The 26,807-nt window shown below is 42.1% G+C and overlaps 1 protein-coding gene across 1 annotated transcript; it reads left to right on the top strand.

Moving 5' to 3' along the window:
* Positions 1-6,100: 6,100 nt before the first annotated feature.
* On the top strand, positions 6,101-25,881 carry FEM1C (fem-1 homolog C). Its single transcript, XM_056124359.1, has 3 exons — positions 6,101-6,292; positions 7,203-7,975; positions 21,313-25,881. The coding sequence occupies exons 2-3, from the start codon at positions 7,432-7,434 to the stop codon at positions 22,620-22,622; spliced, it is 1,854 nt and encodes a 617-aa protein (XP_055980334.1). The 5' UTR covers positions 6,101-6,292; positions 7,203-7,431; the 3' UTR covers positions 22,623-25,881.
* Positions 25,882-26,807: the final 926 nt, after the last annotated feature.

Raw genomic sequence — 26,807 nt, 5'->3', positions numbered from 1 at the left:
CCTTCCCCCACTATCCTCAAGATCCATTTTAACCATGCGTTTGCCTTGCACGCGGCTAACCTGGGTTTGATTCCTCCAGCCCTCTTGGAGAGCCCGGCAAGCTACTGAGAGTATCTTGCCCGCACAGCAAAGCCTGGCAAGCTACCCATGGCGTGTACGATATGCCAAATACAGCAACAACAAGTCTCACAATGGAGACGTTACTGGGCCCCACTCGAGCAAATTGATGAACAACGGGAGGACAGTGTTTGTTTGTTTTGTTTCTGGGGCCAGATAGAAGAGCTTGAGAGCTGGAATGCGTGTTTTGCATGAAAGAGACCTGGGTTGGATCTCCAGGCCCACATATGGTCCCCCAAGCACTGTAGGGATTAACCCTTAGTACTGAGCCATTAATAGCCTCTGAGCTTCTCTGGGTGTAGCCCACGAACCAAAAAAAGAAAAAGAAAAGGCACTTTTAAATAGCATGAGAAACGTAGACATTGGAATTGCTATTTTTTGTATAAATTTTACATTCATTGAAGTAGGTTACTTTCATACTTTTCTAAATTAAACTGCTACTAAAAACAAGAGACATTTTAGAATTCATCCTGGCCTTTCCCAGTCTAGAACAAATTCCAAAAGTTGCTCTAGGGGTTGCAAGGGGGCTGTTTAATTGGGCCTCCTGTTTGAGCAAAGACTAGCAAATCTAAACTGGTGAAAATCTCTGGAAGAAATAAAAGGAATACTCCACTGATTACAGGTTATTAAACGAATCAAAAAGTCATGAGGGGGGCTCGAGTGATAGCACAGCGGGTAGGGCATTTGCCTTGTATGCGGCCAACCTGGGTTCAATTCCCAGCATCCCATATTGTCCCCTGAGCACCACCAGGAGTGATTCCTGAGTGCAGAGACAGGAGTAACTCCTGAGCATCGCTGGGTGTGGCCCCAAAAGCAAAATAAATAAATAAATAAATAAAGTCATGAAGGTAGACAGGAAAATTTAAGAAAATCTTATATAGCATTTTACATACACCAGCCTTGCAAGGATTTTTAAAAAATTAAATGTGCATATCTATACATCTATATTATATATTGCAGATGCAAGTAAGCCCTAGGCACCACGGGAGTGGGGGAAGGAAGGGCAAAGTTTGAATGAATTTTGTGTATTGCCTTACCATGAGTATGGCAGATTAATCTAACTTTGCAGGAAAGCAGAACGACCATATGTATGAGAAGGAGAGATTCCATTATCTACCTCCTGAGTATATACTTGACATTTACCTAGCTGAAAATGTAGATCTAATAATAATGGTTGCCATTTCTGCTGATCCAGAGGATCCCCACTGCCAGCTATGGAATAAGTCCCCCCCATGGCCCACAGTATCCCGAGGGTCTGGTGTAGATGTGCTCTTGGGAAACTTGTAGTCTTGGGCCTCTGGGAAGGAGGGTGATTGGGTCTGGGGAAGCCACAGGATTCCAGCCCCAGCTTTCCCCCAGGGTAAATGGTGCTTTTTGGTTCTTCGGAGTGCTTCTTCCTTTTTTTGTCTGGCAAATTTAGAAAATTTCCTGCTTTTTTCTGGCAAATTTATGCAAGTTACCTCCTTCTTCCTCTCCCATTCACTTTCAGTCTTTGAATTCCCATTATACACGCTCCTCAAAAATGCCTGTTTTTTCTTGTTACACCCAAGGCTTTCAGGAAGACAGTAACTATTGTTTAAGCCAGAATGCAACACCTTTGTCACTGAACCCAAACCAACCTCTTTTCCTTCCCATTCATAGAAGTAAAGAGGAGGTGAATGTCTAGGAACAGAACGTAAGGTCTTTTAGGAAAAGGAGAAAAGATAATTTTAGTGGAGTTCAGTTTTTTGTTCTTTTATTTAAGAGAACAAAAAACTGAAAGGAAAATAAAATGTGGAGAATGGAAAATGGCTGAGTGGTTAGAGAATCTGCTTGCATGTGGGAGCCCTATGCTCAATCCCCAGCACGGCATGTAACTTGGAGCACTTATGGATATGCTCCCTCACAACCCTCAAAAAAGGTTAGAAGGACAAATATTTTCAAAACGGAAACAGATTCTTTAGAAATGGAGACAAATTCAACAGTGACTAAAGGAGTAAACCACTGCTCTTCATCTTTGCTCACAGACATGAAGCACTGTCTGTCCTTTTCTGAAATTCTAAGGGGACACCTAAAATTTTTCATTGTAAATTTAAATAGTACAATTCCCTATATATTGTGAAGGTTGACATTTTTTAAATAGAATATTGCCTTTTCAAATGAATCAAATGAAATATAAACACAATTGGCAGTTATGCTTAGCAACAACAACTTTTTAAACATATGAAAAAATTCTTTAACATTTTAAAATTTGAGGCACTGTGACTTACAATAAGGCTGGAATGATAGCACAGTGGTAGAGCGTTTGCCTTGCGCACAGCTGGCCCGGCTGAGCCGGGTTTGATTCCTCCGCCCCTCTCGGAGAGCCCGGCAAGCTACCGAGAGTATCTCGCCCGCATGGCAAAGCCTGGCAAGCTATCCGTGACGTATTCAATATGCCAAACACAGTAACAAGTCTCACAATGGAGACGTTACTGGGCCCGCTCGAGCAAACTGACGAACAATGGGACAAGAGTGACAGTGACAGTGACTTACAATACTGTTCTCAATAGGGGGTTCAGGCATACTACATTCCAACCCACACCCTCCACCAAAATGTTTGCTTCCTTCCACCCCCATCTCAGGGATCCCCCATCCCCAAAAAGCATCTCCCAGCAACTTCTTTACCAAAGGTGTATTTTACATGACTTACTTTCCTCTTTGCATTCCATATCACCACTCCTGGGGAGTATCTCCTAATTTAACATATTTTTATATTTGAATGTATTTTGGCAACCACTCGATTAAGTTTCTTTGCAATGAATACACCTAACATATTTTGAGCTTAAATTGCCCACTATTGAAAGAGCTAAAATATTTTCTGCTAGATTGAGGTATTATCGCATTTTAAAGTAATAATCAAGTACTCAAAGTAATATAAAATAAATAAAACAGTTTAAAATATTTTTTTTTTCATGGGAGGGGGCCTCTCCAGTGCTCAGGGCAGACTGTTTATCTAGGGTGTGTGATGCCAGGATGTGTGATGCAGGCTTGACAGCTGAGTAATCAGCTCAGTCCTGGCAGCCCTCGGAGTCACCAGAGCCATACTCAGCAGGCTCCAGGGGTCACTATGGCTGTACCCTATAAGTGCTGGGGGTGGAGGTGGGGCCCGCAGTACTCAGTATTGAAGTCAAAGCTTCAAGGTTGTAAGGCATAAACTATCTCCTTAGCCTCCATAGTTTAATGATTAAACATTCATATTCTCCAATATTTCCTCAACAACAATGAGTTTAGCACCAGTCTTTTCTCAGTTTCCATTTTTACAAATGCCAAGAAGGTTTTTACATGAACAAGTCCCTGAGACTTGCCAAAATTTTGTCATGTCAATGTCACTCAATTCTCTGAACTCTTTCTAATTTACAAACCCACTGATCTTAGGGTCATACTTTACGAAGGTGAGTGAGTATCTGGAAATCATGTGACTTGCAAAATAAATTGTTTTTCAGTCATTGGAAGTATATGCTTTCTCAATGTGGTCTAGTATTTAAAAATAATAAAATAATAGAATTAAAAAAAAAAAACAAAGTTTGCATGAGGTGTTTACACCCTAGAGCAACAGGTCTTTTGAAGCTTCTCAGGAGTGAGAGTTATGCCCTTTGCCCTTTGAGTTTGGTAACTACCTGGCTGTTGTGAAAGAGCTGGAAGATGAAACAAGGAAGAATCTCAGATCATCAGTTTTAGGACAGAATATAGATACAAGCTAAAGAAGCTCAAACTGCTTAAGGGTATACCTCCCTTGTGAAAATCCCTGGAGGGGTACACACTTTAGTTGAAAGATCACTGGTATAAATTTTAATATCACCTTATTGAATTTGATAGGTGAGACAGGTCAGCTCAGGTTAAGCCATGCTTGGATCGTTGTGCTGAGGTGTTTATACCCTACCAGTATAGATATGTGACCAGAAGACTTGGGATAAATCCCAGGTGTTTAGTTTTTATTTAATGGCTGCTTTCATTCTTTTTTTTTTGAGTTTTTTGTTTTGGTTTTTGTTTAGTTTTTTTTTTTTTTAAGCTTTTTGGGCCACACCTGGCAGTGTTCAGGGATAACTCCTGGCTCTTCACTCAGAAATTACTCTTTGCAATAATTTGATAATTACTCTTGGCAGAACTATATGGGGTGCAGGGGATTGAACCCGGCTTGGCTGCATGCAAGGTAAGCACCCTACCTGCTGTACTATTACTCTGACTCCCTGTTCTCATATTTTCTTCCCAGAGGTGGAGTATCCTTAATTTCAATTTTTGGCTATTGCTTCTGAGCCTATCCACAAACTACCTAAGGAAATGTCGTGCCAATCTTAAAAATGATTATAGAACTGTAAAAAGTTGAGAAATCTTTAGAGTATGGTAAGAAAAACAGCAAAATATAAAGCTGATTGAAAATGATGATTTCAGTTTTCAAAACTACATAAAACTGTGGACAAACTAAAGGTAATATGCAATGTTTTTAATTTTGCATGACATAATAATGTTGTATTTAAGATGCTGGAGGTCATACAACCAAATACTCTTTTTCCAGTGGTATTGGGAAATTGTAATTTTAAGTTTTTCAAAAAAATAAAATATTCAAGAGATGGAAGATCTTTTTTTTTGAGGGGGGAGGTTTGGTTAGCTCTAGTGATACTGGAGGTGATACTGGAGTTATGGGGACTTTGGTGTGGTGGTGGGCTTCCTTGGCTCAGAGTTCAACATTTCCTTTCACATACCAAGTATGCACTCAGTCCTTTGAATTATCTCTGGCGCAGGAAGACCCATTTTCAAAAATGTATTTTCTCTGCTTTTTCCCCTACAGAGAAGCTTGTGTTCTCTCCTGAAGACATATCAATCCTTCTCTCCCCCCACATCTAAGTAAAATTTGATCTATGAAAACTATTTTGCTTCACACATTAAAAAAAACACATTTTTCTCCTATTCAGTAAGGTTGTTTTTAACCCATAATAAGATGTAAACCAGTCTTCAGTCTTGTTTGATTTATTCCATGTGTTTGTCATAAATTCCCAAAGTTTGTTTCCTTCTGTGTTGAGTACTTTATTTTTATTGATTATTCATTAACTTAAACATTTTATTTTCTGGTGATGGTTTCAGGTCAAGAATTCCATCTTTGCTACAGAACAGTAGGTGTTTGCCTTGCACTCTGTGAATCCAGGTTTAATCCCTGGTCTCCCGAGCGAGCCAGGAGTGATTCCTGAGCACAAAGCCAGGAGCAATCCCCAAGCACTGCAGGGTGTGTGTGGCCCCAAACAAAAGAGAGCTTAATCCTCTTTACCAAGTTGCTACTAAGTTTTCTTTTTCGTCGTGGAGGGAACATAGGCCACCACACACCAGGGGGAGGTGCTCAGGGGGGTTCCTGGTTCTGGGTTCAAGGGTTGCTGATCCGTTTTAGTGGTCTTCGTAATGTTTCTAATTTTTAAAAAATTGGTCGGGACTGGCAGCACTCAAAACACCTGCTCTTCTCAAATTTTTATGGAATACGTGGTGCTTGAGAGCTCAGTATATTCCAGCGCCCACCAAAGAAGGGGCTAACCGGAGCCTCCGAGAGTCACCAAGGTTCCTGGCTCGCGAGGGGTTGTGACTACGGGACTCGTAACGCCCAGCAATTCAGCATCCCGGAGAGCGGAGGAGCCGCGAGATCTGCGCGGCCGCTCCCGGCACCGGGGAGCGCCGCGCGGCCCCGCCCCCTGGCGCTCCAGCCCCGCCCCCAACCCGCGGCGTGTCGCACGCAGGCGCGTCCCTCGCGACGCGCGGAGGAAGCTCCGCCCCGCGCGGCCGGAGGCCCCGCCCCTTCCCGCCCCGCCCCGCCCCTAGGCGGTTGCTCGCGGCGGCCGCCGCCCTCCCCCGGCCCAATGGCGCTGCTGCCGCGTCAGTGATGTGAAGCCGTGCTCGGGCTTGTCCGGCCCCCGGCCCGCAGCCCATTACACCATCCGCCGCTGCAGCCGCTGCAGCCCGCGTAGACTGGGAGGGCGGGAGGCGGCCCGGCGGGGCGGGGCGGGGCGAGCGGCGCGGCCGGATTCATTCCTGTAGTGCACGGGGCATGGAGGAGCTGCGCGGCCGCAGGCGGAGCGGGGCGGCCCTGGCGGCGGCGGGCACAACGGTTTCCATTTGAAAGGGGCGGCCCGAGCCCGAGCGGCCGGCGGCGGCTGGAGCACGAACCCCCGGGCAGGTAGTGGCGAGGGCGGCCGGCCCGGGCCGCGGCCTGCGGCGCCCGGGGAGAGGCCGGGGCGGGAAGGGGGAAGACGGGCGCTCCCGGGCGGCGGGCGGCGGGGCTGGAAGGCCCCGGCGGGAGGCGGGGGGGAGGAGGACCTGCCCGTCTGGGTGGGAGGGGGAAGCGAGAGGGGCCGGTTTTCGGGGGGGGGGCTCCTGGGGTTGGGGGCGCCCCGGGGCGGGGGTGGGTGGGCAGGAGACGGGGTCGAGATGGGGCGGGCGAAGTGAGCGGACAGGCCGCCGGATTTCCTGAGCGCCAGCCCCGAGTAGTTGCTCGGGGGCCCGCGAGCAGCTCTCGGGCGAGGGTTGGTGGGCTCCGACCTTTTTGTTCTGTCTCGGAAACACCCACCGCGCGGCCTTGCAGCCTCGCGCCCTTGGCCCAGCGCTCGCCCCTGCGGATGCCAGCGGGAGCCGGAGCCGCGTTTCGGAGCCCTCGGCCCCGGCCGGCCGCCGCGCTCTGGCCCCCTGGCCGGGGTGTGCGCCGAGCAGAACTGGAACAAAAGCTCGGCGCCCGGGTGGGGAACAGACCCCGGGGCTTGGGGGGGGGCTGGAGCGTGCGGGTCCCTCCCCTTCCCCCTCCCTGCGTGCGGGGGAAACCCAAACATTGGCTGCTCTACGCGGACTTTTTTTTTTTTAAATTTTTTTTTAAAAATTGTATTCTCCCGTGCCTTTGGAGTTTGGAGGGCGGGAGGAATGAACCCCGATAGTGGGGGGGGGGGGGTGCGCGCTGGTGCGCGCGCGGCCACGCGCCTGGCGGTGGGCTTCAGGCTGGAGTAAGCGAGGGAGGCAACCTCAGCGTTTTCTGCTGATTGGCAAATCCCAAAACTGCTACTTTTTGTTTTTGCTCTCGCTGTCTCTTCCTGGTCTAGTTCCGAGCGCGGCTGGTCAGATGCTGGAAGGACAGACTCGCCTGCGGCTGGCTCTCCCTTCCGGGGTGCAGGGATAACATTGAACTTGGGGCCCTCCCCCCCCCCCCACCCCCGGCTCCACGCCGCCCCCCGCGTGACTCTGGCCGGGGTCGTTAGAGTTCAAGCTGGAGCTTGGCCTCAAGGATCGATCTCTAACAAAAGCACGCAGCCTTTGCCCCGGGGGACCTAAATGGATCTAAAGACAGCAGTGTTTAACGCAGCTCGGGATGGCAAACTCCGGCTCCTCACCAAGTTGCTGGCAAGTAAGTCCAAAGAGGAGGTTTCCTCCCTGATCTCGGAGAAGACCAATGGGGCCACCCCGCTGCTGATGGCCGCCCGCTACGGGCACCTGGACATGGTCGAATTCCTCCTGGAGCAGTGCAGCGCCTCCATCGAGGTGGGCGGCTCGGTCAACTTCGACGGCGAGACCATCGAGGGCGCCCCCCCGCTGTGGGCCGCCTCGGCCGCCGGGCACCTCAAGGTGGTGCAGTCTCTGCTCAACCACGGCGCCTCCGTCAACAACACGACGCTGACCAATTCCACGCCCCTGCGCGCCGCCTGCTTCGACGGCCACCTGGAGATCGTCAAGTACCTGGTGGAGCACAAAGCCGACCTGGAAGTGTCCAACCGCCACGGCCACACGTGCTTGATGATTTCTTGCTACAAGGGACACAAAGAGATCGCGCAGTATTTACTTGAAAAGGGGGCGGATGTCAATCGGAAGAGTGTGAAAGGTAAGCCCGGCCTCTCGCGGTGTGTGCTTGTTGTGTGCGTGTTTTCAGGAAGTTGGGCGCGTCCTTCCAGGCACCGGTGTTGCGGAAGGCAGGCTGGGGCCGGCCCTGGTTGCAGCCCGGAGCCCCGTCCCTTCTCTTCCCTTCCCTCTCACCTGGTGCAGGGTTCTCCCCGGGATTTGGATCACCCAGCGAGCCCGCAGGAATCCCAGCCCACCCCACCCCAGATTTCTGCACTCAGTGAAGCCGCGCTGTTGCCCCTTACTGGAAGCAGTAACTTCCAGTAATATTCCTGGAATATGGTTTTTCCAAAGTTACCGAGCATTTAAATAGTGGCAGTTGGTCTAAAACTTTTCTTTTTTTTTTTTTGCTTTTTGGGTCACACCCGGCGATGCACAGGGGTTACTCCTGGTTCATGCACTCAGGTATTATTCCTGGCGGTGCTTGGGAGAACCATATGGGACCCTGGGAATCGAACCGACCCGGTTGGCCGCGTGCAAGGCATCGCTCCAGCCCCAATTGGTCTAAAACTCTTAAGGCTGTGAGAGCATATGCTTCAATGTAGTTTGTTTTTCTGAACTTTTTTTCCCCCCTGAACTTTTAATTTTTATTTTTTTATTATTATTTTTTTAACAACCCTGGCATTAACAGCTGCTGTATTTTAGTGGGTCTTATTTGGGGGAAGGTATGTGGTTTGTTAGCCTGTCAGGGAAGGCCAGGCCAGTCACCTGGGAGGATTGTATGGAGGAAGAGGAGAGAATCTTTTTCCCTTGTCCTGTTTTCGTGACCAGTTGAAAAATCTTTTTATATAGCACGTGTTATAAAAACGGCAGGAGGGAAAACAGATTTTTAAGAGTGCACCAGCATTGAGAGAGCCAAACAGGGACTCTGGTGGAGGGACAGATGTGGATTTGTTAGCTGGCAACAGTGTAAACACCTTTGTGGGGAAGCGCTCTGGTTTACAGTCTAGTATAATTTTCATGACTTGTAAAAGCCCCAAAGGGTGGTTTAGACTTTATAAAACCTTAAAAGCCATTGTTTTGCTAGCATCATTTTATTATTTGAAACCTTTATTTTCCCTCAACATTTATTTTTGCAATAGCAAAGTTCTGTACTAATGAAAAGGAGTATGAAAAAATAGCATATGTGGTAAAGATAAAACGAACACAAACTGGTGGGACAATGTTTATAAATAAAAATAAATTTTATCACTCTTAGTTTCTATACCTCCAGAGCTAGTTTTCTGGTGTTCTAGAGATCGCCTGAGCAAAGACCAGTCGATTTGTTTGTGTATCTCTCGCTTCTCCCGCCCCCTTTCTCATCTCTGTTATTTTAAGAAAACTTAAAAACGTTTATTTATTTATTTTTTGTATCCCAGTCCGCTCCAACAAAATAGCTTGCTCATTTTGTTTCAAGGGTACACTGTCTTTTGTATATGGTTGAATCTATGTTTATTTAGTCCCTATTGATGGAAATTTAGGTCACATCCAAAATAAATGACACTGTTGTGACTCTTGAACAAAAGAGGGGTTTTTTTGCACACTTGTTGAGGGAATGACTGTACTCTAAATACCTGTTAGTGGAATCACTGAATCAAAGTGAATGAAAATTTATCTCTGTGAGAGTATCTGCAGTGTCTTGCCTTTCAGAAGTTAAAATTAAGGGATCCTGCCTAATTACTGGATATTTACTGAAGTTAGTATGCTTTTTTAAAAAAGATTTGTTATAAAATGCAGGTTCATTGTGATTTTCTGGAAACGTTTTTCCCTTGGAAACAAAAATGTCACCAAATTTAGTACTCAGCTTGTCCTTCGAAAGGTATTTCTGAGTTTTAAGTATAGATAGGCCTGTGCGATTTTATTTTATATATTCTTCTATACCCTGTTTTTTAGCTTAATGTATTTTTAATGACATTAATTATAAGGTCTTTAGTTTTAGTTGCTGCATAGGCTTCTACTAAAGAAGTTTTGTGTTGCTTACATGCTTTTTTTCCTATGGTAAAAATATTTTGAAAACATTCCTTATGTATGTTTTTACTTGTTCCTAATTATATTTGAGATAGGTTATTGGGTCAGATGACCTTTTTTGGATATAATAATCATTCTTTAACAAATGCTTGTTTTGAGAGACTGCTTTTTAAAGAATGCTTGAGAAAGCTTTGAAATCATTATTAGAAGAGACTGGGTTAGAAGTTATGGCTGCTTGTTTTTTCCTTGTTTTGGACTTTTCTAGTATGTTGTGTTTTTGGGGCTACCTCCGGTGATGCTCAAGGCTAACTCCTGACTGCACTGAGGAATTCTTCCTGGTGTGCTTAAGGTACCATATGGCATGCTGGGGATCGAACCCAGGTATGCCACATGAAGGCAAGCGCCCTACTACTCCACTATCTCTCCAGCCCCTGTTTTGGGCTTTTTAATTCAGCTTAATGATAAACACTTGATAAACACATTTAAAGTTAGATTTAGGTGTTTTAAATTCTCACATCATTCATGAGTGCTATTTGCCACATGTCATTTAAAGCTGTTTTAAATGCTTCTGGAGATAAAGTGTATGAGAGGGACATAAAATATATTAGAGAACATACTATAAATGTCATAAATAGCTCATGTTTTAGTCAGCATTTTATTATAATAAACTGAACAGTACTGGATTACCATTGCTGTTTCAGAAAAATATGCCATCTCTGTATCACCTTCATTTTGTGAGATCATATGTCCTTGCTATTGGCCAAATGGTCTGCTTAATTCTAGAAATATTCCCCCCCCCACCACCAAACTGTCAATATCTATGATTCTTGCCTAAAAAACAAAACACAAAAAGTGAATGAGCAAACAAATTTATATCAAGTTTATATAGAAATTCATCTCAAGTAGCTTTTATTTATATACAAACAGACTTAAGCATGCATATATACATGTATATAGTATGGACACTCGCTCTTTGAGCTATCTCTGAATCCAAACTGTAATTTTTAATGAATGATAAATGTTGGGGACAGATTGAAGCACTAGTGCATCTACCCCCATTCTGAAACTAACCTTCCATTCTTTAATAATCACTCATGGACTCTTCAGACCTCTTTATGTGTTTAATAGTATTTAATAGTATTTAATAGGCCCTCCCGTTGGTCATCGATTTGCTCGAGCGGGCCCAGTAACGTCTCCATTGGAGACTTTGTTTTTACTGTGTTTGGCATATCGAATACGTCATGGGGAGCTTGCCAGGCTCTGCCGTGCGGGCGAGATACTCTCGGTAGCTTGCCGGGCTCTCCGAGAGGGGCGGAGGAATCGAACTCAGGTCGGCCATGTTGGCTGCGTGTAAGGCAGGCGCCCTACCACTGTGCTAAGGAGCAAAATTGGTTTTAGAAGCAGGATCCAAAAGAAGGTGAGGTAGAAACAGCAGAGAAGGATCTGATAGAGGAGTAAGAAAGGCTTTTTTACCCGTATTTAAAATGGCAAAGACTGATAAGATTAGGAATACTATGGAGTAAATAAATTTTTTCTTATGAAATTTTGTATGTCAGTTATTAGAGATGGTTCTGAGGAAAGGAAGCATCAGAAACAGTTTTAATTGTAGAGGTAGGTTCCTAAGCAGATATCTCCGTCAGGATATGGTAAGTCCTTGTTTGTTTGCTTTTAGGTCACTGTAGGGTGCTCAGGGGGCCATAGGTGATGCCAGGGATCCCACCCAGTTGGTTGTGTGCAAAGCAAGCACCTTACCCACTGTACCCTCTGGCCCTCAGGAGTCCTCTCTTGGATGTTTAGAAATGCTTTTCCCAGTTGACTCATAGCCTGAGCACAATTTTTTCTCCCATAACAAAAGACGCGGGGTGGGGTGGGGGGGAGAATATTGTGAGATTTAGATTTTCTTCTCCAATTTGACATATAAAACAATTGATTCTTGGAGACAGGAGGGTTGGTGGTTTTTCCAGATTATAGTCCCCAAGTGAGCCGTGCTTAGACGGCTTTATCCCAGAGCGCTTTATGGTGCTAGCCACCTTTAACTTTGGTGCTTTTTTGCATTGCTATTTTTGTTTTTGATTTGTGTGGGTTTTTTGGACTCGGAGTAAGACTTTACAGGTCTGTGGTGAGGTTGCTTCATTAGACTCTTTTAGTTCTGCCCTTGGCGGACACTGTCATCACTCATGGGTCAACATTTCAGATACTCAGGGTCATACAGTAATGGGCAGCAAGAACAGTGTGTCTCTTCTCTAGGCAGAGCACCATGGAGGCTTTGAGAAGATACAGTGGCCACATTGATTGACTCAAGGCTTCACAGAGATGTCCAGCTGTCCTTGAAAAGATTGCTGGGGCTCATATCTAAGGGATTTGATACAGTTTTCAGGACATAGAAATAGGCACAAGGAAAGGCACATTAAGAAGTGTACTTGATCATGGACAATTTTGTAATGCTGTATCTCCTGGTGATTAAATAAAAATAAATGTATTTGAGTGCCCACTGATATATATTCAAGAAGTATGCTTGAGTGCCCACTGATTCAAATATTCCTTTCTGATTCCTGGGTCAGGAATCAGAGGGTACAGGAATCAGAAAGTAAGAATATTTGAATCAGTGGACACTCGAGGCTAGACTAAAAAGTACGTGTACTTCTAGATAGAATTTTATTTTTTTTCCAGTGATAAGTCTGTGAAAATTTTTAGCAAAATAACTAGAATTTCCTCCTCCTCTTCCTCCTCCTCCTCATCTTCCTTCTTTTCCAACCCCCACCCAGAGTTTAAATTTTTTAATTAGGACTGTGTTTTGTTGTGTCTTCCAGAAGGGAAATACAAACCTAAAGATTTCAAGTAAGACATAGAGTAAATCTCAAAAGTGATGGGTCAGGATAGAGCTTAGGGATACAGAAAACTGATGGAAAAAAGCTGCTGGGAATGAGAACGTCCTAAACACGACTACCATTTCAGAATCCTTGGAAAGCACATAAACTTAAAGCATAGGGGAACTTGGACTTATTCTCCTTTGGTATTAGGGTTTTTCTAGATTTATTAATAAAGTTTGCTTCCTTAAAATTCAGGTGGCCCTTAGCATTCTAGAGATTTATGCAATTGAGACATTAGAAACTTGGGTGGCTTGAAGAGATGCCACTTGAGTGCAAGTTTGACTAAAACTTACTCTCTCCCCCGCTTTATGGGAAAAGCTACAGTTTGGTCTGGGAAGGAAATTGTAATGAGATCTGAATGGTACTGTTGATGCCTTCAGTCTCTGATGTGCCTTTTATATAAATAATCATGGTCAGTCTCGTTTCCTCCCCCTCCCCCCCCCATGACTTAGGTGCTTCTAGTCTTAAACATCCTCCTTAACAGCAAGGCCCTTATCAAATGCAGTTGTTCATCTTTGATTGATTTTATTTCTGTAATAGTTGTATCTTAAACTTTTTACGTAACTTTTCTTTCCGTTTATTTAATAAAAATTATTTGGGCCATACCCAGCTGTGCTCAGGGCTTTCTCCTAGCTCTGTCCTCAGGGATCACTCCTGGGAGGTGGGGTGGGGCAGGGCAGGGGTTGCTTGCAGGACCTTATGTGGTGCTGGGATGAAAGCTGGTGGGCTGTGTGCAAGTCAAGCACCTGACCCCCTGTCCTATCTCCAGCCCAGAGGCAGGAACTTCCTCCGTGACCTGTATTGTGGGGCATACTGTCTCTGTGCCCCAGCTCAGTGCCTTATTTAAAGAATTAATGAAGCAAGGACACATGGTAATCTTGGCACAACTTGTCTTTGATTCTATTTTTGATTCCTGTTTGTGAGCTCCTGTTCTTGGGTATCTCTGGTGTAAGAATATACGTGAGATGGGAAACATTCAGAGCAGAGGGACCTTCTGGTACTCCCCTGGTTTTTTAAAGTATTTCTCCTCAGTATTCTTCCCACCTTCTTCCAGTTAATTATTCTGGGAATAAAGCACTTGAAAACAGTATTGTTGCACAGTGGAATGCATGCCTCCTCTCCGTCTTTAAAGTGCGCCTGTGGTAGACTGAATTTCACCCCAGCTACAGAGCTCAGAAGAATGGAATCCAAGCACAGTAGGCTAAAAAGGAGAGGAAACTTTCTAAACATTTCTAAACAAATATGTTACAGTTCAAAAAAAAAAAAAGCAAAATAAAATTAAACCTTTTTGCTGCTTGTTAGTCAAAACTTCTACCAAAAACAGTTTAAAATACTAATGAGACCTAATTTACACTCATTCATAGATTGAAAGTGCACAACTTTCAACATGTTTGAGTCGTGTAACCATTAACCATTATCACCTTTTTGTCACTCTTGCCCCTTTACAGAAAAATTTTCATATTCAGTTGTTGCCCGGATTCACCCGCTCTGCAAATGCAGCAGTCTTAGGCAAATGACTGGTCTTTTGTCTACAAATTTTCTTGTTTTGAATAAGAATGGGTGTTTCACCCTCCCTAGCAATGCTCAGAATTACTCTGGAGATAGTCCTGGGACCATATGGGATGCTGGGGATCAAACCCAGATTAGCTGTGTGCAAGGCAAGACCCTCCCTGCTCTATTATCTGTCCAGCCCTGTTCTGAATATTTTGTGTAGACAGAATCATTATGTGTTCTTTTGTGACTTCTTTCACTTGATGTTATTTTTCAGAGGTTCATCTATTTTATGTGCCTGCCAGTACATTGTTGCTGAATAATCCATTGTGTATGTATACCATATTTGTCCACTCATCCGTTATTGGGAATCTGGGTTCTCTTTTTGTTCCTGGGAATATTGTGCTGGTGTGAATATTCCAGTACAGGTTCTTCTGTGGATGTATGTTTGTGTTTCTCCGGGGCCTGTACTTAGGGGTGAAATTGCTGGGTCATATGGTAACTATGTTTAACTTTTCAGGAATGCCAAGCTGTTTTCTGAAGCAGCTGCACCATTTGACATTCCTGTCAGCAGTGTAGGAGGGTTCCAGTTTTCCCACACTTGCACCAACATTTGTTGGTTCCTCTCCCCCTCCCCCAGCCTCCTTCTAAGACAGCCATTTTAGTGGGTGTGAAATCATACCTGACTGTGGATTTGATTCATGGATTTCCTTTCTTGACAAAGAAGAAAATTGCTAAGAACGGACTGCAGGATTTATACCGATAGCTTTTACTTCATAGATAGGAATTTTTTGGAAAAAAAATACTGAGGTTATGTCAGCTTACACGATTCTGTGTGTTAAGAGTGCAGTTTAATACCGCTTCAGATTATACCCTTAAACTCAGCAGCCATCAGAGTACAAGTCTTGCTGCGTCCTCTACCATAATCCATTGGATCCCCTCTTCTTTATTCTAGCTACTGCAGTTCTGCCATTCTGAGTCCAAGGGTTTGTTTTTATCTGCTTTATCTTTATTTGCTTTTTATCTGTTTCATTGCTTTTCTCATCTGTATTCCACACGAGTGAGATTATTCAATATTTTAGACAGGATTTTTTCAGTGTAGTAGGCATAGAGTGTCTCCAAAGACACTCCATGCCTACTACAGTGGGTTTTTTGGGGTGGGGGGTGGGGGGAAGAGGGGTGGCACCCAGCTATGCTCAGAAATTACTCTGTGCTCAGGAATCAGTTACTCCTTTGGTGCTTGGGGACCATATGGGGTTCCAGGGATAAAACTCAGGTTAGCTGTGTACCATATGGGGTGCCAGGAATTGAACCCAGGTTGGTAGTACATCAGGCAGTTGCCCTACTCATTGTATTCTCTTCTCCAGTCCCTGCTTGCTACAGTATTTTATTTTGTTCTTTTTTTAAAATTGTTTTTTTCTTTTACTTTTTTTTCCTTATTGGGCCACACTGGGCAATGTTCAGGGCTTACTCTTGGCTCTGCTCTCAGGGATTGTACCTGGCAGGCTTGGGACCATATGGGGTGCTGGGAATCAAACCAGGGTCAGCTGTGTGCAAGTCAGATACTCGATCGGCTTTATTATTGCTCTAGCCCCTGCTATAGTATTAAAATAAGGGTCACAAGGATTGTAAAGTTTTATTCCCGTATGGCATAAAACTAGCTGTGCCCTAATCTTCCCTTTAAACTCACATTTATTTGGCTTGATATAGTTACTTACTTGATACAGTTATTTCACTGCAATCCCTTGGTGATTTGGTACTTTAGATTTTGAGAAGCACAGTTTATTTGACTTAGACCAAAACATACATATATGTACACACATATAAAGCTTGAATCCTGTGATGGCTTCGGAAGTCAGATACGTTTAACTGGTGTTGCAAGGAAAAAAAATTAAAATTCTGGGCTGGAGCGATAGCACAGCAGGGAGGGTGCTTGCCTTGCAAGTGATGGACCGGGTTCAATCCCCACCATCCCATATGGTTCCGTGAGCACTGCCAGGAGTAATTCCTGAGTGCATTGCCGAAGTAACCCTGAGCATTGCCCTATATGGCCCAAGGGTGCCCCCCCACCCCAATAAACACACCTTTAAGTGGATTATTGGAAGCAGTGTTTGTAAACACTTAGTTTTTAATATATTCATGCCCCAAATTGCAGGAGACACTAGAATCATTTAGTTCTTACTCAGAGTAACTAGTGTGGGAAGCTGGAGAGATAGCACAGAGGGTAGAATGCTTGCCTTGGATGCAGCTGACCTGGGTTTGATCCCTGGTATCCCATATGGTCCCCAAGCACCTCCAGGAGTGACTTGACTCAGAGCAGGAGTAAGCCTTGACCACCACCAGATGTGGCCCCCAAACAAATCAAAATTGTAGTATGTTTTTAGATTTACACTTACATAGTTGAGAATGAATTCCTATTTGTCTTTTTTTTTTTAATATGCTGACTGTTAAAGGATTGAAGGTTTTATAATTAATAGCCACTTGGATGGCCGCTTTAGAACATAGGCATCTTGAGGACTCACTCCTACCACCTTCAAATGCAGTGGTCTTCAGTCACCTGTCCTCAGGTGTGCAAAGGTTGAAAACCACTGGTCTGCTGCTTTGGTTGTAAGTGCTGGTGTGTGAATGATGTCCAGGACAGGTGCTGGTCAGCAGGTGAGGAAGGAAGCCTGACGAATGCCAGTTCAGTGTATGAACACTTCCACAGTTCCCTTCTCAGAGTCATTGGCTTTCTCCTCTAGAATACAAAAACAAGATGTAAGGTTGAGATATAAAATAAAGTGCTATCATTGTGTTTTTGAACTCTTTCTAAGGAGTACTGAATCCTGGGAAAATGCATGACCTAAATCTCTAATAGAATTTGGCACTTATTTTTAGTGCAACAAAAGTTTACATCAGTTATCTAGAAAAATTTTGTTAGTCTTTGTCATGTAACTTAGTACAAACTGATCATAAGAACAACTATAATTTTAATTAAATTAAATTCCATTCAAGAGTAACCTAATACTCTTCATTGAAACTGACTGTAGGGGTCAGAGCAATATTATAGCAGGTAGGGCATTTGTCTTGCATGTGGCTGACCCGGGTTTGATCCCTGTCAACCCGTATGATCCCTCAGCACCACCAGGAATAATTTCTGAGTGCAGAGCCAGGAACAGTCCTTGAGTATCTTCAGTTGTGACCTAAAAATCCCCCCCCCAGGCCCCTTCCCAAGAAACTGACAGTAAAAATATATACAGTAAGTACAGTAGAATTGGGTAGGGGGGCAATAGAGTAAATTTGTTTAAAAAAAAAAACCTTATTCTGAAACTGGAAAATAAGTATACATTCTAAGAGAAAAAATGTAAACACAAATTAGAAAGTTATATATATGCTTGGTTATAGTGGTAACGTAAATTAAAACTTAAAAAAAATTCCTGTGCTGGAGGAAAAACAGTGAAAGTAGAATGCTGAGATTTATAATTCCTTTGGACATGAGTTAAAAGAGTATGTTAAGCTTCAGTAATTCTGCTCTAAGGTGTTGATACTGATTTTTTTTGTCTGTTTATTGAAGTATAATTTATATACTGTAACATTAATCCTTTTAATTAGGTTGCATAGTTCTTTAAGTTTTGACAGAGATTTTTAATTTTCATAAAGTTGTTTTCAATAATTGATTACATTCCATATTTCAGCACCAATCCCACCACCATTACACATTCCCACCACCATTATTTCGAATTTTCCCACCACCACACAAGCCTGCCCCACAGGTAGATACTAGATAATTTTTTTTTTTTTGCATTGTTATGAATGGGCTGGAGCGATAGCACAGCAGGTAGGGCATTTGCCTTGCACGCAGCCAGCATGGCCAATCCGAGTTCGATTCCCCTGCCCCTCTCGGAGAGCCCGGGAAGCTACCAAGAGTATCTGGCCTGCACGGCAAAGCCTGGCAAGCTACCCGTGAAGTATTGGATATGCCAAACACAGTAACAACAAGTCTCACAATGGAGCCATTACTGGGCCCGCTCGAGCAAATAGATGAACAATGGGAGGATAGTGACAGTGATTGTTTTGAATAGTATGAGATGTCTGTAAGTTTCTGTCTCACAGTAATAAAAAAAAAAGGTAAGAAAAAATAGTAATAGATATGATGTGGCCACTTTTGCGCTTCTGGAATTCTAACATTTTAAATATTGGGATCCGGAGACATCTGCAGCAAGCTGCTCAATGCTTGATTCCGAGGTTCATTTGTGAGTCTCCGGATCTTGGTCGCTAATGTGCTTAAATGGCACCCGGAGGCAATTCGTGGGCATGACAGCCAGGACTCCGGAAGGGCAGGGAGACGGGAAGGGGCGGCTTGGCGTTTTCAGTCACTGGTCCCACATACCTGTGGTTTTCAGTGAATTTATTCTTTTGTATGGGGCACCCAGGATGAGTCCTTGAAGATCGGCTCGGAGGTGATGGCAATTGGATTCTGGAGGTTTGCAGCTGCCAGGGTTCATTTGGGGCAGGAGGAGAGTCAGACATTTGTTTTAGTAGGGAAAATTCTGAAGCAGAACAGCAAAGTGTAAAATATGGCATGTGAGTTTATACCATAAACCCATTAGGAATGATGTGGTGTTTATGAGAATTCCTGAACTATGTAGACCAGAATGCCCCAGATTCAATTTGCCTACCATTCTTTTCAGAAAAGAAATTGCTCAGTGCACACATCCGTGATTATATGTTACTCTGAATACAGAAGAATGCTGAGCCTTCTTTTTTTTTTCCGGCTTTTTCGGTCACACCCGGTAATGCATAGGGGTTACTCCTGGCTCATGCACTCAGGAGCTACTCCTGGCGGTGCTCGGTAAACCATACGGGATGCTGGGAATCGAACCTGCGTTGACCGCATGCAAGGCAAACACCCTACCCGCTGTGCTATGGCTCCAGCCCCTAAGCCTTCGTTTTCTATTTATATTTCTCTTAATCTATCAGTTTCTTAGGAAAAATGAAAATAGTGAGGAGTCTTAATTCAAAGGATTAAATGATAAATAGCATTAAAAATATAAGGTCAGCGTGTTTAGATGAATTTATTTTGAACAAATGAACTTCAGTAGTCAGAAGTTCTGAACTCTCAGGGGTTGGCTACCTTATACATTATTAATATGATGAGTCAGACAACATTCCATTGTAAATTATTGGAATCACGGGTCAGAATAAACAGCCCAAGTTAATTAAGTCTTCCTCATAGACAGCATGGAAGACTAAATAGAATAATTTCATGAAGAAATTAAAGCCCTAGTGTATGATTACTTGCACTTTTTAAGTTTTAGTTACAAAGTACGTTTGTCAAGTCAAGTGTTTGGGGTTTAAGTTGCTTTTCAGTGCATATGCTGAGTCAGGGGTCTCCATGGCCACTCCCATGCTTAGGTGACTCACTGTGTAATTATACTCGTAGCTAACATTTATGGCAGTGATGTAATAGGACATGCAGCTTGATCATAAGGGAAGAAGGCACAAGTGGGGTCGAGCGGAATTTACGCCCAGGCTTCTTTTGCTCTCTCCTTACAGTCTTCCCCATAGCAACATAAATACATGAGTGAAGCCTTTCTACCCAGGGAAATCCATTAGACACTCAGCACCTAAGATTGTTTATTAGAGGCTAGTCACATGGGAGGCACTCTTTGCTGTGCACGGACCCCAGACTTCCAGAAGGAAAGTAGGTGTTGGCATAAACTGCATTGTTTGTATAGAATAGGCACATTGAGCTACCTTTCTCGTTTAAGGGGAAGTTTTATAACTTGGAGCTGTTCAACAGACAAGTTCCAGATGCCAGCACAGTGATTATATGTAGGTCTTTCCAGGGATCAAAGTGTAGCCTATTTAGTGGACTCACAGCAGGTAGGGCCTTTGCCTTGCATGGGGCCGACCCGTGTTTGATTCCTCTCCCCCTCTCAAAGAGCTCGGCAAGCTACCGAGAGTATCTCGCCCGCATGGCAGAGCCTGACAAGCTACCTGTGATGTATTCAGTATGCCAAAAACAGTAGCAACAAGTCTCACAATTTGTTGTGAGATGTTACTGGTGCCCGCTCAAGCAAATCGGAACAACGAGAGGACAGTGCTATGGTGCTATAGTGCTTCTGAGCACATTCCTGAAATGACTCACCATTGTCATTTTTTGTAAAAAGTAAATAAATATTAATGAGCCACAGGATGAATTTGTTTTGATAACCAGTAAAATACTTAGACATTAATTTTAGGTAGCTAGAATACTTGAATGATTATCATGCCTTAATATGTTTCATACAGACGTCTACTAATGTGCCAGTGCCTGGTGTCAGTTTTAATCCATGTGTGGGAAGAATAGGACAGTGTTAGAACATTTAGTACATCTAAAAAGAATGTTTTAAAAAATTAAATTACAATGGAAATAATCTATTATGAAAGGACACTTCAGATGTCTCCTTTTAAAGTTCATACTGAACCACCCACTTATTTTTCAGATTCCATTAGACTTGTTTTTCTTAATGAGAAAAGTACTTTGTTACCAAGAATTTTGACAGAAAATTACTGAAATTCAATTGGCAATCGAATATTAAAAACGTAACTTCTCACTACTATTAGAATTTCGGATATTGTTTAAATTCGCTGAAATGCAGAAGCTGACCCAGAAAGTTAAGTGACAGCCAGCAAAACTATGAATAGCTGATTTATTTCATTTCATCAGCTCTAGTCACAAAATGTATACTTGAAACATTGTTTAAAAATACCCAGAAGCTATAACTTATAGATATCTTTTCATGCCTAATTTAGTCATTTCTTTTATTCAGTATTTATTTAAGCTGAGTATTCTGTATAACCTTTGTTGTGTATTTTAAAAGTTTTAAATGCTGCGAATCTTTTTTTCCCCCCTCATTTGTGATAAAATTAAAATATGTCTGGGTTGGAGTTTCCTGTTTGGGTTCTAAAGTTTATACCTGTGTTACAGCGTATCCTGGTTCTTCCAGATATATATATTACCTCTTTTTTTTTCCCCCCTCTCCCCAAGGTAATACTGCATTGCATGATTGTGCGGAATCTGGAAGTTTGGACATCATGAAGATGCTTCTTATGTATTGTGCCAAGATGGAAAAGGATGGTTACGGGATGACTCCCCTTCTCTCAGCAAGTGTGACCGGTCACACAAATATTGTGGATTTTCTGACTCACCATGCTCAAACCAGCAAGACTGAACGGATCAATGCTTTAGAGCTTCTGGGAGCTACATTCGTAGACAAAAAACGAGATCTACTGGGGGCTTTGAAATACTGGAAAAAGGCAATGAACATGAGGTACAGTGATAGGACTAATATAATTAGCAAACCAGTACCACAGACACTAATAATGGCTTATGATTATGCCAAGGAGGTAAATAGTGCAGAAGAGCTAGAAGGTCTTATTGCTGATCCCGATGAGATGAGAATGCAGGCTCTGCTAATTCGAGAACGTATTCTTGGTCCTTCTCATCCTGATACCTCATATTATATAAGATACAGAGGCGCTGTCTATGCAGACTCGGGAAATTTCAAACGATGCATCAACCTGTGGAAGTATGCTTTGGAAATGCAGCAGAACAACTTGGACCCTTTAAGCCCAATGACTGCCAGCAGTCTATTATCTTTTGCAGAACTGTTCTCTTTTATGCTACAGGATAGGGCTAAAGGCCTGTTGGGCACCACTGTTACATTTGATGATCTTATGGGCATCCTGTGCAAAAGTGTCCTTGAAATAGAACGAGCTATCCAGCAAACCCAGTGTCCAGCTGACCCATTACAGTTGAATAAGGCGCTTTCCATCATTTTGCACTTAATATGTTTGTTAGAAAAGATTCCTTGTACTCTCGAACAGGACCACTTCAAAAAACAGACTATCTACAGATTTCTTAAGCTGCATCCAAGGGGGAAAAACAACTTCAGCCCTCTTCATCTGGCCGTGGACAAAAATACTACCTGTGTAGGGCGGTACCCTGTTTGTAAATTTCCATCTCTGCAAGTTACTGCAATACTGATCGAGTGTGGTGCTGATGTGAATGTCAGAGACTCTGATGACAACAGTCCCCTACATATCGCTGCTCTCAACAACCATCCAGACATCATGAATCTCCTTATCAAATCAGGTGCACATTTTGATGCCACAAACTTGCACAAGCAAACTGCTAGTGACTTGCTGGATGAGAAGGAAATAGCTAAAAATTTGATCCAGCCCATTAATCATACCACATTGCAGTGTCTCGCTGCTCGAGTCATAGTGAATCATAGAATATATTATAAAGGGCATATTCCAGAAAAGCTAGAGACCTTTGTTTCACTTCATAGATGATAATTTGACTATATTTTAGCACTGTTAAAGCACGAATTGGTAACAGTTGTTTCATGAATGAGCACTGTTGTGATAACACCAGCATTCATTTAGCTTGATATCGTCGTGCTCTCATTGGCTAAAGCATTATAAGCATCAAACTTACAGGATTGGTTTCCCAGTATTTAATATAAATATACCATATAATATATTGTTTGTGAATTACTGAGAAATGTAATGTCATTCAAATTTCTAAAACTGTCTGCCAAAGGCTTACCCATTCTGATTTTGTTTGCTGTTGGGTGTTTGGGACAGAGTTTTTCAGCAGTGTCTTTATACTTTACTGGTTTGTGAGTTTTATACAATAGAAAGGTCTTCCCCATCCCCACTGCCACCCCCCTTTTCACTTCTCTTCAGGCTTCTCCCTTTTTGGCTCCCCCCCACCCCAACCTTTTCTACTTAAAATAGTCCCTCTCTCCTTATGGACCCGTGCTAGGTGGTACAAACTTGATGGACTTGTTACCATTTGCAGTTACCATAAGTGCTTTATCTTCTCTATGCACCGGCTTAAACTTGACTGTTGTCTGTTAGCATATTTTTTATGCAGCAGTTGGTCAACTTCAACCCAAAACACTGTTGAGTTTGTTACAAAGTTCATTTTATGAAAGTACTCTTTTGTAGCATGATAATTTTTAGAGCTACTCAAGTCAGCTAATGATCTGAGCTCAACTTTTTTTGGGTTTTTTTTTTTTTCTCCTCACATTTGAGGTTTCTCTAATCCACTGAAATTATTGTGTGCTAAATTTGGGTAACAAATCTAACTCATTAACCCGGTTGAAATTTAGGTCTGTCATCTTAATATATCCTGCAGTAAAAGGAAGCATCGTTACAAAGCGACCCACCTTTCATGCTGCGTCAGCGTCGTCCTGCTTGTGCTGATGATGTGATTAGGTGTAGAGAATCCGCTGCGATTTAACCTCAAAGTTTATCACACAACTTAATGACTCACATGGAAATATTCAGTAATTGAACTGCAAATCACATTTAGTTACAAAAAAAAGAGCTGAAGCATGTCAGTGGCATGATGCTTGCCAAGCCAGATCTAGGTCTCTAGGATAATTAAGGTATTTTAGTACGCAATTTACTGCCTTAGTATCAAAGGTCAGTAACTGTTCTTTCTTTCTTTGAGCTTAAGTATACCTTTAAAAATAACTTGCATGGATTACTTTGCTCTCAATTATTTGTCACAATAGTTAAACACAAAAGGTTGCAGTGCTTCTATTCCCTTACTAAAAATTAGTGTTTTTTTTTCCTTTTCCTTTTTTGGTTTTGTTTTTGTTTTTTTTTAAACAGCTTTGCTAATGCCACAGAAAGGGCTCTTTTAACTTAAGATAAGTGAAAAGTACTAAAAAAGATTCAGGTAATTCTCATTCAGCACTTTATTGTTATTCAGAATAAAATTTATGATGGCATATTTGCCCTGCAAATGTCTTAATGAAATTGTTCTGAATAAAAGGCTCCTTATTGGTTTGAGAAAAACTGTTTACCTGTGAGTTTAATGAGCTTCATCACTTGGATTTTCGTGTTGACTTATTTCTAAGGTTGATGGAATGTTATTTAAGAAGTAGTCATTGCACTCATGTTAGGATTATCTTCAACTGTATTCAGTAAAAAACTAATGACAAGTAGTAAAAATGAAATTAGGCTTTCTGGTTAAATAAATAATTGCGGTTTAAATAATTTTAAAGATATTCTTGCTCATTTTACTGGGTTGTAAATTTCGCCATTGAAAAAGTCAAGTTGAATATATAACTTTGCTCCTCAACCTTTTGATGAAATTTTAATATCTAATTATGGGTAAATTTGACGAAATAGTTAATTGCCACATATATTAAGAAAAATTTGATTTAGACACATTTTAAAATACCAGATGTTAATATTTTGCTTCTAACCTGTGATGTAAGTAAAATATGCCTGAGTTACTGTAACGTGCAAAGAAAACTTGAGAAGTATAGTAAATCTACCTTAGTTGATCTCAGTTTGTTTTGGGTAAAAGATGAACTATTGTATTTCTTAAGTGATTTACTGTTCCCCCTTTGTTAGGAGGGGAGATGGAGGTCTTGCATACTCTTCTAAAACAAGGTACCATCTATTGTTTAACAGGTGAAGTTGAATTGTGCATCTCTAGTGTAAAGAATTTCTTTACAAAGCGTTTTTCACCACTGAAAGTAGATAGCATAGGATGGCATAAGACTATTTCTCTGTCTTGATAATGAAAACGCTTCAGTTCAATTAGGATACAATTCTCTGCTACTTGCCACCTCCTCAAATGTTATTGTGAGCTCTTGAAAGATCTGTTTACTAGCTCAGAACTATCCTATGATAATATTTTTGAGGCAGTTACTAAAAACCTCAGATACTTTAGTTAAGATCTTTGTCAGAAAGTATTCTAAAATTTGTTCTGAGACTAATTTAAACAACATTTAAATTTGTGGGCCTTTTTCTTAACTATGGTGAGCAATTGAGTACTTAATGAATTGTACTCAGTTGAGTCAAATCTATTGTACCCCTGAGCATGGTAATGTCGTCGGAAGTAATGTGTAAGTTTTGATAATGTTTCTACCCAAAAACCATTAAAGACTTGCTGAATTTTAGATGTTCCACTGTATCACTTCTATACAAGAGATGGTCATTTGATTGAGATTAGATGTCAATCTGTAAAGACAAGTGGATTATAGATTTTAAAAAAGTCATTTTCTTATCCATTCATTTGACGGGTATAAGCTCAAAGGTTGCCCATTATGATTTTGCAGTTAAGTGATGGCTCACAACATAACAACTGTCATGTACAGTATTGTAAAGATCCCATCTACTGTGACTTAGAAAAATTGTTTATATTTGAGAAAAATAACTATAAAAAAGATAATACCCAGAAGAAACCTTAGGGTGAATTTGGCAGATATTAATATTCCTTACAGTTCTAAATAAGTTTTCTCAGAATTGTGGGCCTGATGAGATAATAATCATATTCTTGTACACTGTAACAGGAGCATTGTTGCTTGAAACTTGAACTATTTTAGAAAGTTAAAATTAATTGGTCATCATCTTTTTATCCCCCCTCACATATCACTGAACAACTAGTTTCTCTCCCTTTTTGTCAATTCCCATTGTGTATTTTTCAAAAGAAGTACTGTATTCAGATGCCAGCCAATAAATTGTCACACAGTGGAAAATGATATGCCACAACGTTCATTGTAAGGTTTAATAAAATTTAATTTGCACCGAATAAAGTGTATGCTTATTAAGTTTTGTTTTGGGGCTATACCCAGCATCACTGCTCAGTACTTTTTCCTGGTTCTGTGCTTAGGGGTTACCCCTGGTGGGCTTGGGGACCATATAGGGTGCCAGAAATTAAACCCAGTTCAGCCTTGTGAAAGGCAAGCACCTTACCCACTATACTATCTTTCTAGATGGCCTCCTTAATAATTTGTTTTTTTGGGGGGGTTTTCCTGGCAGTGCTTCGGGGACTATGTGGTGCCAAGGATCAAACCTTTGTGCTATGTCCCCTGCCCCTGATTCTTTTTTTTTTTTTTTTTTTTTTTTGCTTTCTGGGTCACACCCAGCAACGAACAAGAGTTACTCCTGGCTTTGCGCACTCAGGAATTACTCCTGGCAGTGCTTGGGGGACCATATGGGATGCTGGAGATTGAACCCAGGTCGGTTGCATGCAAGGAAAATGCCCTACCCGCTTTCCTATCGCTCCAGCCCAATTCTTAATACTTGATTAATCTTATCCCAAAGTGTAATAGTGTAATTGTTGAAAAAAAAAACTACTTGATAATTTAAAGCCAATTAAAACTTGAGAGAACATTTATTCTTCAGTGTGACAAAGTTGTTTAATGTACACTTTATTCAATCTTTTCCAGTAAAGATATGTTCCTGGCTTGACCAAAGTCAGCAACTGTGAGGCAAATGCTGTCTCCAGTCTGAGTCTTAAAAACTGATTTAGTATTAAGTATGATCTTACAAATATATTGAAGGTATGTTTTATAAGGTTTTTTTCCCCCCTTTCATTTTAAATGATAAAATTTAAGTAGATGTTTAATACAGAAAGTTTTCATAGGACCAGATAATGCTGTTCATTATTTCTGTTCTGTTATTTTTTTTGTTTTGGGGCCATGCCCAGTGATGCTCACAGATTACTCC

This window comes from Sorex fumeus, unplaced genomic scaffold (genome assembly GCF_029834395.1).
Source record: "Sorex fumeus unplaced genomic scaffold, SorFum_2.1 ptg000051l, whole genome shotgun sequence".
NCBI lineage: Eukaryota > Metazoa > Chordata > Mammalia > Eulipotyphla > Soricidae > Sorex > Sorex fumeus.
Note: the sequence above shows the minus strand (reverse complement) of the source record. Positions and strands in the feature narration are given on the sequence as shown.

Excerpts from the sequence above, each read along its gene's own strand:
- FEM1C (XM_056124359.1), top strand. The coding sequence starts at position 7,432 with ATGGATCTAAAGACAGCAGTGTTTAACGCAGCTCGGGATGGCAAACTC. Across the intron at positions 7,976-21,312 it reads CAATCGGAAGAGTGTGAAAG|GTAATACTGCATTGCATGAT; the intron begins GTAAGCCCGGCC and ends CCTCTCCCCAAG.